General features: G+C 41.9%; 1 protein-coding gene across 4 annotated transcripts in view; it reads left to right on the forward strand.

The window, feature by feature from the left end:
* The window catches only part of neurl1b (neuralized E3 ubiquitin protein ligase 1B), a 28,114-nt gene that overhangs the window by 5,131 nt on the left and 9,640 nt on the right, over nucleotides 1-13,343 (forward strand). For 2 of the 4 annotated variants that reach the window (XM_080901003.1, XM_080901004.1), the window contains exon 1: nucleotides 11,433-11,659. The exons of the other annotated variants lie outside the window; for them this stretch is intronic. In XM_080901003.1, the coding sequence (XP_080757129.1) occupies nucleotides 11,629-11,659 (31 nt within the window). In that variant the 5' untranslated portion in view covers nucleotides 11,433-11,628. Of the gene's footprint in view, nucleotides 1-11,432; nucleotides 11,660-13,343 lie in introns of those variants that run through there. 4 annotated transcript variants of the gene reach the window in all.

Here is a 13,343-nt window from a genome sequence, read left to right on the forward strand (position 1 = left end):
CGCAGGAAAACTTTGGCTGCCTATTTGTCTTAGCGTCATGTTTGAACTACAGTCACAGTTTTGCAAATCTGTCGAGGAGCAATGTTTCACCACATACATCGTTTATTTTTCTTCTGCTTTGTCTGGAGAGACAGTGATAAGATGCAGATACCCGGCTAGCCAGTATAATTTTCTGTCTTCATATTTCCTGAAAAATTCTCTCTGTTTGTAGAGTATCAAATATATAGTTGTAAGAGAAACCTCTGTATAAACACCTGAATCACATAACAAGAGGGGTGCCATGATTTTTGTGTCATTTGCTGACTGATTTGATCATTTTTTATGGACTCACCATCACTGATCTGTTATGCTGTGCATCTCACTCGTTGATCTTGAAGTTATATCTCAAGCAGCAGGAAAGAAAACAGCCTAAATGTGCTCAGTGAAGTGCATCCGTCCCAAACAGCATGGTCGCTAGCAGAAGAGTCAGTACGCACACCTTAGCTTCAAGCTGCACCATGGGAACTAGGGATGGATGAAAGCTGTTTCCCTGGAGACCTGGACAATACGGGACCTGCTCTGTAATTAGCTACACCCACCCGAGTCAGCAGCGAGGCAGGGAGCATGCCTCAGCTCAAGATGTTTCTCTGACTACATGTTGCTGCTTTGTTTTAAAATAGTGGGGGGGAAAAAAACATGCAACGAGGCAATAGGGTAAAAGACAAGGACATAGCAGCAGGAAAGGAAGCAAAATGGGCAGCTAAGATTACAGGTAAAATATATAAAAATGTACTAAAATTGTTACTTTTATTGAAAGCAGAATGATGTGATTCTCCGTTGGACTTTAAACAAAGACTTGTCATGGACTGTATATAGACGTTAAACACAGCAACTGCAATGTGACCAAATGGTTGCAATGTCGTAGTTTGAAGACTTTATCATGAGTCATTTGAAGACTGTCAATATTTTGTTGTTATAGAGCCAAATGTGACCATATTTGGACAGGAATGTGGACTTCTAAGTTATTTGCTCTTTAATGCTAGCAAAAGTATTAGCCTGATAGCATTAGCCTCACATAGACAAAGAGATGTGCTAGATAAGTAACATACAAGTAAAATGAAAATAAAATTGGACTCTCTGTTCATCTTATCAGATGATTCCTTTAAATCATGCTTTGGTCTTGTAACTGTAAGCATGTTTATTTATACTTTATGGAGATTGACTCAGTTTTGGAGTAAGCCTCAAGTGGCAATTTCAGGAACTGCAATTTTTGGCACTGGTTTCCAGTTTTCCTCACCAGAGGTCTCTGCTTGATGCTGCCATCCGCTAAACATTTTAATGATATTAAATTTGCTAATTAAACTTTACCGTTAAAGTAAAGATGTGCTAGTTGGCATGATATGTGTTATAAGACAAACTCGAGCCTCTTCATTTAAGGGTCAGTGAGCAGAGCTGCGGGCCTTCAAACTGGCCTAGATACCAAAAAGAACAGCACGTTATTACTGAACCTCTGGTGCTGCTAGTGGCTTGAATTTCTTTTATGACAGTTGACACGAGTGACTCATGCACCCAGAACTAGGGAAGGAGAGGCCTGACTTATGTGCCCCCTGGAGTTTCATTTATATGTCCTTCATGGTGCACAGTCCAGTGGAGAACAAAAACTGCTTTGTGTTAGAGCCTCTGTTTTAGTTTGCTCAGATGTTTTTGATCGGGGGATAATTTTTTTTGGGAGGTGGTTAGAATACACAAACTGTGGTGAAATCACAAAAATAATAGGCATCTATCATCAGCCATAAGGTGAACCCAGAGGGAGTTTTACTATTTTGATAACATTTAAAGCTCAGGCGCCGATAAATTAGGCATTGACCGGAGCAACAAAGTAGCTTCTACGACTTTTGACATGTGCAGAACACTGTATTTTTTCTGCCTTGTATGGGAAATTTTCAGCAGAACAGTCCTGCGTATCACTCCTAACCCCCAAGAGAGTGCCAGAGAAGGGGCAATTAGTAGAAAAACAGGAAAGCTAGAGTTACAGGGAGGTTACCCTACATGCAGCTTATGTCTGTCATACTGTCTCTGGCTACAAACTGCAGAGCAATGGAAAGAGATGAGTGCTGAATGGAAATATGCATTTATGTAATGCAGTAGCTGTCTGCTCCTCCATATGCCCCTCTCCTTTTGGACTGTGAGACAAATCAGGTGGACCTTAATGGTCAAAGAAACGCAATTCCAGTAAGCTGAGATGCAGTGCCAAATGTCAATAAAAAAAGAATGCAGTGATTTCCAAGGGAAAAAAAACATAAGCCCACTTTTAAAATTCACAATAAAACACTTATAAAATGTTTAAACTTAGAACAGTTACTATTTTAAGAAAACAACAAGGTCATTTTCTATTCATGGCAGCAATATGTCTCAAACAAGTTGGGAGAGGGCCATGTTTACAACTGTATAGGATCTCCTCTTCTTTTAATAACTGTCTGTCATCTGGGAAGTGAGGAGATCAGCTGCTCGACTTTTGTGAGAGGAATGTTGTCCCATTCTTGTCTAACATAGGATTCTAGCTGCTCGCTGCTCCTGGGTCTTGTTGGTCGTATTTTTTGTTTCATGATGGGTCAAATGTTTTCAGCTGGTGAAAGGTCTGGACTGTTGGCAGGCCACTTCAGTACCCGGACTCTTCTACTACAAAGCCATGCTGTTGGAATAGGGGCAGTGTGAGGTTTGGCATTGTCTTGCTGAAATATGTAAGGACTTCCCTGAAAAAGATGGAAGCATATGTTGCTCTATGACTTGTACTTGTGCCTTTCAGCATTGATGGTGCCTTTCCAGATGTGCCAGCTGCCAATTCCATAGGCACTGATTTCCCTTTATAGCAGAGATACAGGCGTTTGAACTGAGCACTGATAACAACAATTTCAAATTCGAGTCTTCTAACCACGGATCGGTTTTCCAGTTTGCCTCAGTCCATTTTAACTTCGTTTACGTACGGCTTCGTATGTATTTCTTTGCATTGCCTGGAAAACTGGGTTCACAGGCAGTGACTTCCATGACGGAGTGCTTTCATCGCTCTTTTCAATGCAGTGCCATCTGAGGTCCCGAAGATCACGGGCACCCAGTACCGATTTTCAGTCTTGTCCATTCCGCACAGAGATTTCTCCAGATTTTCTGAATCTTTTGAAGATATTTGACAATACACGATGAAATATTCTTTGCAATTTTATGTTCTGGGACATTATTCTGAAACTGTTGGACATTTTGTTCTTTGCAAATTGGTGAACATCTGCACATCTGCCTCACTAACACTCTTTTTTATACCTAATTGTGTCACTGACCTGTTGCCAATTAACCTAATTAGTTGTAAAAATGTTCTCCAGCTGTTTGTTTTTAGTACCACTTACTTTTACAGCCTTTCGTTGCCTTGTCCCAAGTTTTCTGAGACGTGTTGCTGGCATCAGATTCTACCAGACATGAAATTTTTCTTATTTTTCTTAAAATGAAATAGCATAGCAGTTTATTAATCCCACCGGGGGTAAATTGTTTTGTTGCAGGCATAAAAATGTAAACACAAAAGATAGAAAATGCAGACTCATAAGTCCAACTAAGGCACTCAAAGCATAGTTTTAGATTAGATATTCCAAAGTTAAAGAATACAATGTACAACAGTATAAACAAGATAATGTAAGTGAAAATAGTCCAGCCACAGTTTGGACGTAGCTTCTGGTGAATGTCCTCCTGTGGCTGTCCAGCGTGAGATGTTCCAGTATCGACAGTAACCTCTACCAGAGAGTCAGACTTCACAGCCACAACGTTACTGGCCTTGCAGATCAGTTTATTGAGTCTGTTGATATGCACTACTGTCAATCTGCTGCCCCAGCGCACCAAAGCACATAGGATGGCACTGGACACCACAAGAAATCCTGAGCAGATGGCAAAGGACCTCAGTCGTCTCAGAAAGTAGAGGCAGCTTTGGCCTTTCTTGTAGAGACTCCATGGATGGATATAGGGGTCACTGGTGCTCTGGTCGACCTCATGTCCACAACCTTAGCCCCTTCATCTTTTTATCAGTTTTAACATTTGATATCTTTTCTATTTTCTGTTATGAATAAATTGAGAGTTTATGAGGTTTGCAGATCATTGCATTCTGTTTTTATTTGCGTCTTACCCAGTATCCCACCATTTTCAGGATTGGGTTTGACGGCTGCTGGCTGTTGTTCCTGTGTCTTTTGTTTTGTTTTTGACTTCATATAAACTTTTTTTCTCGAACTGAGAGCTTAGCCAGGTTTGTTGCTGAACCTGGGCTTAGATCTCATGTACACTGTGACCGACATGGTAATAATAGCAAAAGTATTTTGTGTCATAACCTCAGGGTCTGCCCTCGGTCATCGAGCCCTTTGTGGTCAAGGTTACTGGGGGAGCGGTTTGCAAACAAATGAAAGGAAATATCCAGCTCTAACTGTAACACACAAGCCTGTATGTCTCCTATAAAGTCCACATTATTCTGTCATGTCATTTAAAGCTTACCAGCACACTTCAATGCTTCACAAACTGAACGCTCCACTTTTCAGGAACATTAATAAAATGCTGCTCCGGCTTTAGCGAGACATTATATTACGTGATGAACACATGAAAGGGAAACTACATAAAGGCATGGATTAAAATGGCAAAATGGTTGTAGCTGAAAAGTCCCTAAACTTGGCTGCTCAGCAGTTTAGTTCCCCTCAAACCACTTGAGTTTCTCTAATGAGATTGTGAATTCTTTTCCGCTGAATAGTTGAGAGTGAATCAATTTAGAGGTTCGAATTTGGGACCCGGAAGGCAAATTCTGACAAGCCTTAAATTGCTTGGGAGGTAGTTTGCTTTTGAACGGTGTCATAAACTCTAATGATGTTAAGAGGCTTAATTGGAATTTTCTTAAATATAGCTTTGTTGTTTAATACAGACCACAAGAATTCACTGCCTCACTTTTGTAGCCCTCACAGGATTAATGTGAATATGGCACGGGACTTTACACAACTGCGGTGCAGCAGTGGAAGGCTGCGGGTTGACAACATCTACCCGGCCTTTCAAAATATGATCCCTTAAAAATATATTTACACTGCGGTGAGACCGGGTTGGTTATAAACGCACATATTTACACAGACCTCTGTTTATTGGGGCATTATTTACTTTTAATCTTCACGAGATCCCCTTTTATTTTTCACCGTTCTTCAATGATGATTAAAAATATATGGCTTTAGCTCGTAAATTTTAGTGCTCGACAAAAACATCTCTTTCTGGAGCATGCCTGACAGACTGTGTGGAGTGAGCCTGTGGCTGTTTGTGTGGAGTCATGTTAAAGATGACAAAGACCTTGACCCGGGCATCAATAAGCCTTCCTATTCCTCTTTAGACTGGAGACCAGTCTGAGATCCGATGAGCCCTCTGACAACTGTAGTTTTCCACTACATCAAATAAGCTACAGTCTAGTAGATTAAAAGATGAATGCATAAGGAACACATTAAGATTATATGTCTACGCAACACAGTGTGTGTGCTTTTGAAGACTTCTCCAACTTATACCGTAATGGAAATTTTTTGTAAGGGTATGAATTTCGCATTAGGCAATACCTTAATTCGACCACCGTCTTGAGCCACACCTGAATCTGAAGACAGTGTGCGAGAGGCTAGAAGACGTTCTCGGCCAAGAGTATTTCCTGCATCTCCTCTGGTGGTGCATCCGCTCCTCATCCCAGAGAACATCGAGACAATAGAACAGATGGAGGAAGAAGACTGTCTGTGCATCTGGTTAAATGCATTGAAAGGACATTTTTAGCAAGCCTCCCACTGACAGTGAGGCCTGAAACAACATGGAGGAGCCATGACACAGCTTCATGTTTCACTACCAGAAATTACAATTTAGTAAGATGTAGCAAATTTTTGTGCATCTAAAATGCTGAATAACATCAGATTTTGTTTTTCTCTCAGTGCCGCCTTGCTTCTGCTTCCATTGTCAGAGTAGCAGAGGTCATTTAAAGCTAGGGCCTGACATGTTACATAATGTCATGATTTAGACTCCCTCAATGGAAATTGAATCAGGAAATCCCCCCCATACCACAGTTACTATGTCCTTTACCATTATTAACATTACTGTGTCATCCACTCTTCACTTCCAGCTGTGGATTTCAGCCATGTGTGCCCACCTTTCAAGATTTGCATTCCTTTAACTGTCATCTTTCACCCCTTTCTTCATATATATGTATAATTAGGTTTTAGTTTTTTTAAATTATGTATAGATAACATCATTTTTAAAAAGCTCAGATTGTCAAACGACTGCATTACACTGCATCATCTTCTCAATTTACACCACTCGTCAGCGATTCACTACCAGTGGTGTTTTTAATTTACTGAAATGTGAAATTGCAAAAGTGAAACCAAGCATTTTGTCTTCTTGAAACTACCACAGCATTCAGTCTGAGGATTTTGCAAATTAAAACAGTCTGTGAGGGCACCAAGCACATGGCAAGAACTCCTCCTAAAATGGCTCCAATTAAAGGCAAATGCTGCACAGTTGCTTTGATTTATAAAACAAAACAAAAAACTGTATCTTTCTTTTTTTTTTTAAACGTTGAGTGTTTCATCATCTACGTGAGAGGCTTTTTACTGACACAATGGCCATGGCAATAGTTGAACTCTTACTGCGTTTTTTGAAAAGCAGGTGCTTGACTCCAGTGGCCCGTTAAGAGTCGACCTAATGAAAAGACAGGAGGACACATTGGAAACAGATGTGAATGCACCGTAGTAGAAAACAGTGCACAAAAACAAAAAAGGTGACCAGAAAAACATTGTTGTATGAATGCGGCTTATTGTGCTGGCCCATGTGTGTTTGATGGAGATGGTTGTGTTCACATTGAAGGTGGGTATGACTCACTTCATCCATTAGATCAGTGGCTGGGGTTTGGACAGCAGCCCTCCCCCTGATACTGAGACCACCACACACAAACCTTCCCAAACAGCCATCTGCTCAGCATTTCTACACATGCCTTTGAATCTTTAAAGAGATTTAAAATACTGCAAACGTAACACTTTGCTGTCCAAGGACCAGTCACTGCGCTGCTCTGCATGGCAGCAGTCAAGCTGCCACGGGCCAAGTTTCCTTGAGCAAACGAGGCATGTCTGCCCTCCTCCTCTGGAAACAACTTGATTCGCTGTAGGAGCCATTGATATCACTGCATTACACATGCTTAATATCCCAAAGGGGGACCGTATGCATTATTATGTATTTTAGAGCACACCGTTGCTCTAAAGATGCAGCTTTTCCTCTGGACTGTATGTCGCTTCAGCTGGCTTTGCTGGTGTTTTCCGCTCTGGATTAATCCACGTTCGCACCTCGCACTCACTAATCACACCAAAATCTCAAAAGCTTGCCAGTGTACATGGCTCCTTAGTGCCACAGGAAAGTGTAAATTGAAAGTCAGAGCTTAAAATAAATTTGATGTGAAACAGCACATCACCTCCCCCCAGTTAAAGCACTTCTGTTTGATGGGCCAAATTGTGGTTTATGCCAGGTGTGCGTGATTAAGGTTAGACAGTGGTCTTTGAGTTAATAGGGAAATGAACAACAGTCTTACGTGTTAATATCTGATGTTCGGTTAATGCCACCTCAGTTCCTTCTTTGCCCCATGTTATAATTATTACACCCCTTAGAGGACTTTGTCACTTATAGTTAAACCAAACCATTTCCAAATGCAATAGTGCTGTTTTGTCAAATTCTAACACTGTTACCAAGGAGAATGTGATTTATGCCCCTTTTGGGACCACAGTTTTTTCACTACATTGATTTGGTTTAGATTATTTTTTTTAGCTCTTTAACAAAAATATGTTGCTTCATTGATTTTAGAAGCCACATCTTTTTTTTTTTAGAATTAGGAGAAGGTCATAGTTTAGTTAGAGTGTAACTGGTACACTAAAAACTACACTGTGGGAATACACAGTGTGTTTACTCGTATGCAAAATCAAGTAATATGTATATCGCTAAATACAAATACACCACTCGGGCATAAAATTATGACATCCCGCCTGATATGGTCCTGGTCTCACTTTTGATTTACCGCCCTGACCCATTGAGACATGAACTCCACTAGACTCCTGAAGGTGTGCTGGGGTATCTGTCACCAACATGTTAGCAATAGATCCTGCAAGTCCTGCAACTTGCGAGGTTGGGCCTCCGTTGATTGGACTTGTTTGTCATCCTAGAGAGATGAAGGATTGGATTGAGATCTGGGGAATTTGGAGAACAATTCAGCACCTCAAACTCATCCCTGTGCTTTTCGAACCTTTGCTGAACCATTTCTGCTGAAAGAGGCCACAGCCATCCATGAAAGGGTGTACATGGTCTGAAACAATGATTAGGTACATAGTATATAAGTGTAGCAGCACGAGGTGGGAATAAAGTAAATACTCTTCACAGTTTAAAAGACAACGCCACCCTGGGAATTTCACCCAGAAGAATACTGGAAGTAATACTGATCACCAAGAAGGCACTTAGGTTTGTTATACTCAGCACAGAGACGAGGTTCGATGATAAAAAACAGTTTGACAATTTATTAATAAGCAGCATGCATATGGCCGCTGTCCACGCTGACTTCCACTTTAAAAGGCTGGCAGCAGCAGGAAAAGAAACCTCGCGACAGGAACAGACAGTAAAAGCAAAGCAGCAGCACTTCAGTTAGCTTAGCGTTCTGTAAAACTAAGGCCCACACTTCCTGCAAAGCATAGTAAGTATTTACTATAAAAGAACAATAAAAGGCAGAGATCGTAACAAAACTGAGTAAACAGCGTCACGAATCATGAGCAGAGTGGCTCATAGGAGGCTTCTACAGCTACGACCTAAAAACAATACCTGTTTACCACCAAGTAAGGTAATGTACGCACTACAATGACAAAACACCTTCCAGCCGCGATGGAGGCTTCAGAAGGGTAACCCGCAAATGATCTCTGCAACACCAAGGGAAGTCAGGTGACCAAAAAGGAGATCACAGGTAAGCGATCCAGGAACGCTCAAATGGCCGCTATTTATAGTAGCGCCCCCCTAATGCGTCAGGCCGAAAGTGGGTTGAACCGAGAAATAACATTCATCCTGCCACATGACATAAGTAACATCCACATGGATGGCAGGACCCAAGGCATCACACTGCCTCTGCTGGCTTGTCTTCTTCCCATAATGCATCCTGGTGCCAGGTGTTCCCCAGGTAAGTACAAACACCCATCCATCCACATGATGTAAAAGAAACAGTCATCCATCAGACCAGGCCACCTTCGATTGCTCCACGGTCCAATTATGATGCTCACATGCATCATAATTGGATGGAGATCAGCATGGGAACCCTGACTGGTCTGCAGCTAACTAATTTACATCCTTATATTATGCCTCATTGGTGTATATGACATTGAGAAGGGGCATGTGACAAGTTAAAACAGTGACCTGATGGCTCTGTTATACTCTGGGAAGCAGTTTGCTGATATGCTTTGGGTCCATTTCTCAGTTATTCAGTGGCTAATTATCCAGTGCCAGTGGTCTCTTTGAGGATGACAATGCTTCCATTAAAAGGACACGAGGAGTCGCTGCATGACTTAATGAGCATTAAAGTTATGTAAATTATCTCTTATGGCCTTCAAAATTACCAGATGTCAACCCAAAATTGGACACCTGTGGCAGATTTTAGACTGATGTGTCAGATGACGTTCTCATCCAAACACCAAATGAGGAAATATCTTTTGCAAGAGCGGTGTTTAATCCCTCCAGTTGAGAGTCGGTGCCAAGGCTCATTGAAGTTATCCTGGCAGGATGTGGTGGCTCAGCACCTACTAAGACACTTTGTTGTTTTTTCCCTGTAATTTATCATCCATTTGTATTAGGGCCCTGTGTGGAAAGATTGATGATGTCATTTTTTAGGAAGGCAGTTTCTAGAAAGTGTATTTCCCCAAGTATCGCACAGTGGATATTTGTGCAGATGCCCCACTGTTTCTGCAATGATTGTGCAAAAAACGATCCTAAAAAGTACAGTTCTTTTTCTTTGGAGCAAAGTGAGCCTAGTAATCATGATGGTTTCATTAACACCCTGTAGTCTGCACTCACACAGTACATCAAGCATCAGGGGGAAGTAGCAGCACTTGTTCCTGCAGCTCTGTTGTGTTAAACTTGATTGCAGAACTCATTGCAGCCTCATATTCACTTCCTTTGTTAATCCCTTTGCAGTAGCAACTCTTTTTTTGGAGGCAAGGGTGAGGGCAGGGGGAATTTCACTTCTGCTTCGCTTCACCCCCTACACCATTCACCAAGGCGCTTATAAGGAGCCACCATATCCTGCTAAAACAAACAGCATTGAGGAGCAAGAAACAAACGCTTTTGTCTTTGAGTTATATTTAGTTACAGTCTGCCTTCACCCAAACACCATCTCACACAAGGCTTGCTTGCCCTCAGATTGAGTTAGATCAAATATGACCATGTTGTCATCTACCAGAAACCAGCGGCACTTCTCCCCCCCATCCCTTTGCAAATTGGCGGGTTGACTGTGCTGACAGTCAACCCGCACACACGAACCACCTAATTCTGCCATGCTTTCCAATTAGTCACTGCCATGATGGTGACGTCTAGGACGTATCATTTGCGAGCATAAATATTCATGCATTTCCATTTCTTCAAGAACAGATTCTGTTCATGATATTTGTCACACTGCTGCTGCTGCTGCTGCTGCACCTCGGGCTTCTGTAATGCTCATGCTTTCCTAGCTCCCCCTTCACTGATGTTCTGATTCCTACAAGCCCTGCAGGCCATGGCTCCTCAGAGAGCAGTGCGGTCCAGAAGACAGGAAACAGCTTGAGAGAAGCACAGCAGTCAAGGCTGTGGGAGGACAGAGGATAGGGTGGGGAAAAAGGGGATTTCCTCATACAATGCTTGGACTTTTATCAAAAGTGTGGAATCCTTATCTGCCGTGCACTCTATGAGTGAGTGATAAAATCTGGGTCGCTCCCCTTGCCATTGGTGTGTATATTGCTTTAGGGTTCTGTGATTTACAGTTTTGCTATCTATCAATCTATCTGTTAACTTTATGTAGATTAATTCACCCCCACCCCCTGCCACTACTACCGCCACATCCGTTAAACAGCCATGATGGAGTCATTTTATTGTTGCCAAACTTTCCAGCATGCAGTTATTATATGCAAATATCTCAACAGACTCTCCTTTTGCATCTCTATCAAACATACTGTTTGTCTTAAAGGCTACACGCCCACGGGGCTTCATTATAGCGGTGATTAAATCACGATTAATTATTAAGAGGCTCTGAGATGTTTTTGAAGAGGTGGGGGGGGGGGGGGGGGGGGTGTCTATGCTCGCTGTGTCTTTAAAGTCGTGCAGAGGGGAGCCCGTACTAAAGAAAGGAGGGGGCTGCTGTGCGCCAGTTGGAGGTATCTGCCTGTCGCAGCGCTTGCTGTTGACATTAAGAAGAGCGTGTCGGTGGTCCAGCGGGGAGGTACAGAGCGATCGGAAGGCACTGATACTAAAGACTGAAGCAGGTCCAGGCAAATATTCAGCAGACCCGTGATACATGGATGGACAGAGAAGCACTGCAATCGGGATTAAGTTGTCAGCCGGCGCGAGAAATTTCTGGATATAATGGGAAATTCAACACCTAAACCTTTGATAGGTGAGGCTCATTACTGATTTATCATTAACGAGGCTGGTAATGTTTACACAAGATAGGGTGTCTGTGCGGAACGGTTTGATACCCAGTGATACACATGGCTTGTCCTACTTGTGTTCGCTCTGCGTACAGACGCGCTTCCCATCACGGGGGCGCAGAGCGTGATTCTCAGGGAGCGAGTCCAAGCGAGCGCTCCAGCAGCAGCAGCAGTCGCGTTTCTCCTCATAATCACTTTGAAAGCATCATTTACGAGGTTTATACAAAGGGATGTGGCCTCAAAATTTTGAGAGCATTAGCATCGAAAATAGTCAGAAAAGTGACTATTTAAGCTAATGCTGGGGATCTGATGCTTGGGCATTAATAAACTGTAGCTACATAAATAATATGGCAGTTATTTAGCTCATAAATAACTACAGAACATACAGTGAGGAAGTGGGTAACCTGCCCTCAGTTATATTTCTGTTTGCAAATTAGTTGAACATACAACACTTACATTAAATTGATTTAAATTTTAAGCATTTTATTTATTTATTTTCATTTTTTTAGTGTCATCATTGCTATGATAAACAAGGATTTAGCTTTTTCCCCCCCTTTTTACTTCCCGCTTCCTTTTTTTCTCTTTATGTGTGGCACTAACAGCAAATATCTGGCTGTTTATTTGCCTTAGATTCTGGTATGATTACAGACTAAAATCACCAAGGGCACGCACTACAAGGACACATCAAGAAGCAAAACAAGAAAAATCACCACAAACAGTAACTGAACAAATATGAAACTAGGCCACATTCTTAATATATGCAACTATATTTGCTGCTGATCGCTTCCAGTATCTCCGAGTATCAGAGGTGTTTTATGTAAAGTACAGTCTCAAGTGATTGCCAGTGATTTGCATGTGGGTTGATTGTCAGCCCCTAGTTTTTGAATAAAGCTGCTGTAATGAGCTCTCAGAATGCCTCCTTCTGAGCCACTTTATGGTGACACCTAGAGCACATTACTTGATAATCAGTTCCACATATCACTTTGATTTAATGTCTGTCACCCTCTCACGCCCCCAACAGACCCACTCACTGGCTAAACGATGTGGTTGCTGCCAGAGCAGCTGAAGTGGGGTTTGGCCTGAGAATGTTTAGTCATAGAAAAACAGGAGCAGCCTGTATCCTATTAATGTTTTAATCAAATATCTGCATTTATGCAATCCATATCACAGAGTATATCTTCTCATCGCACAGAGTTATTTTGTTGGCTTTAGAGGTGATTACCAGGAAATTCCCTTAAAATCCACATTGTCTTGCTCACTGAATCATTTACAATGTGATGAACACATACGTCTGAGACATATGAGTGACTAAAGAGCCTGATCATCTCGTGGCCAAAGATAACTCTGATGAATGCACATAATCAAATTTACTATCAAAAAGCTCTCTTTGGCACGGCAGTTTGTCTTGTGAAGTCTTATGATTGCATTTATTTGCGCTTTTTTCTATTCATCAAGAGCAAGACAACGTTCCCATGCCCCAACTCTTCTCCAAAGCCAACTGATTCATGTACGGTAGCAGATACTGAATATGCTGTATGCAAGGAATTTGTCTGACGGCAATAACCTCCACCACCACATTAGCTGAACTAAAAAAAACAAACAATTTCTGATCAGCTGCCTGGACTTTGTTAACTGTAAAATGGCTCCAGC

The sequence above is a fragment of the Rhamphochromis sp. 'chilingali' genome, assembly GCF_963969265.1.
Source record: "Rhamphochromis sp. 'chilingali' genome assembly, chromosome: 13".
NCBI classification, from domain to species: Eukaryota; Metazoa; Chordata; class Actinopteri; order Cichliformes; family Cichlidae; genus Rhamphochromis; species Rhamphochromis sp. 'chilingali'.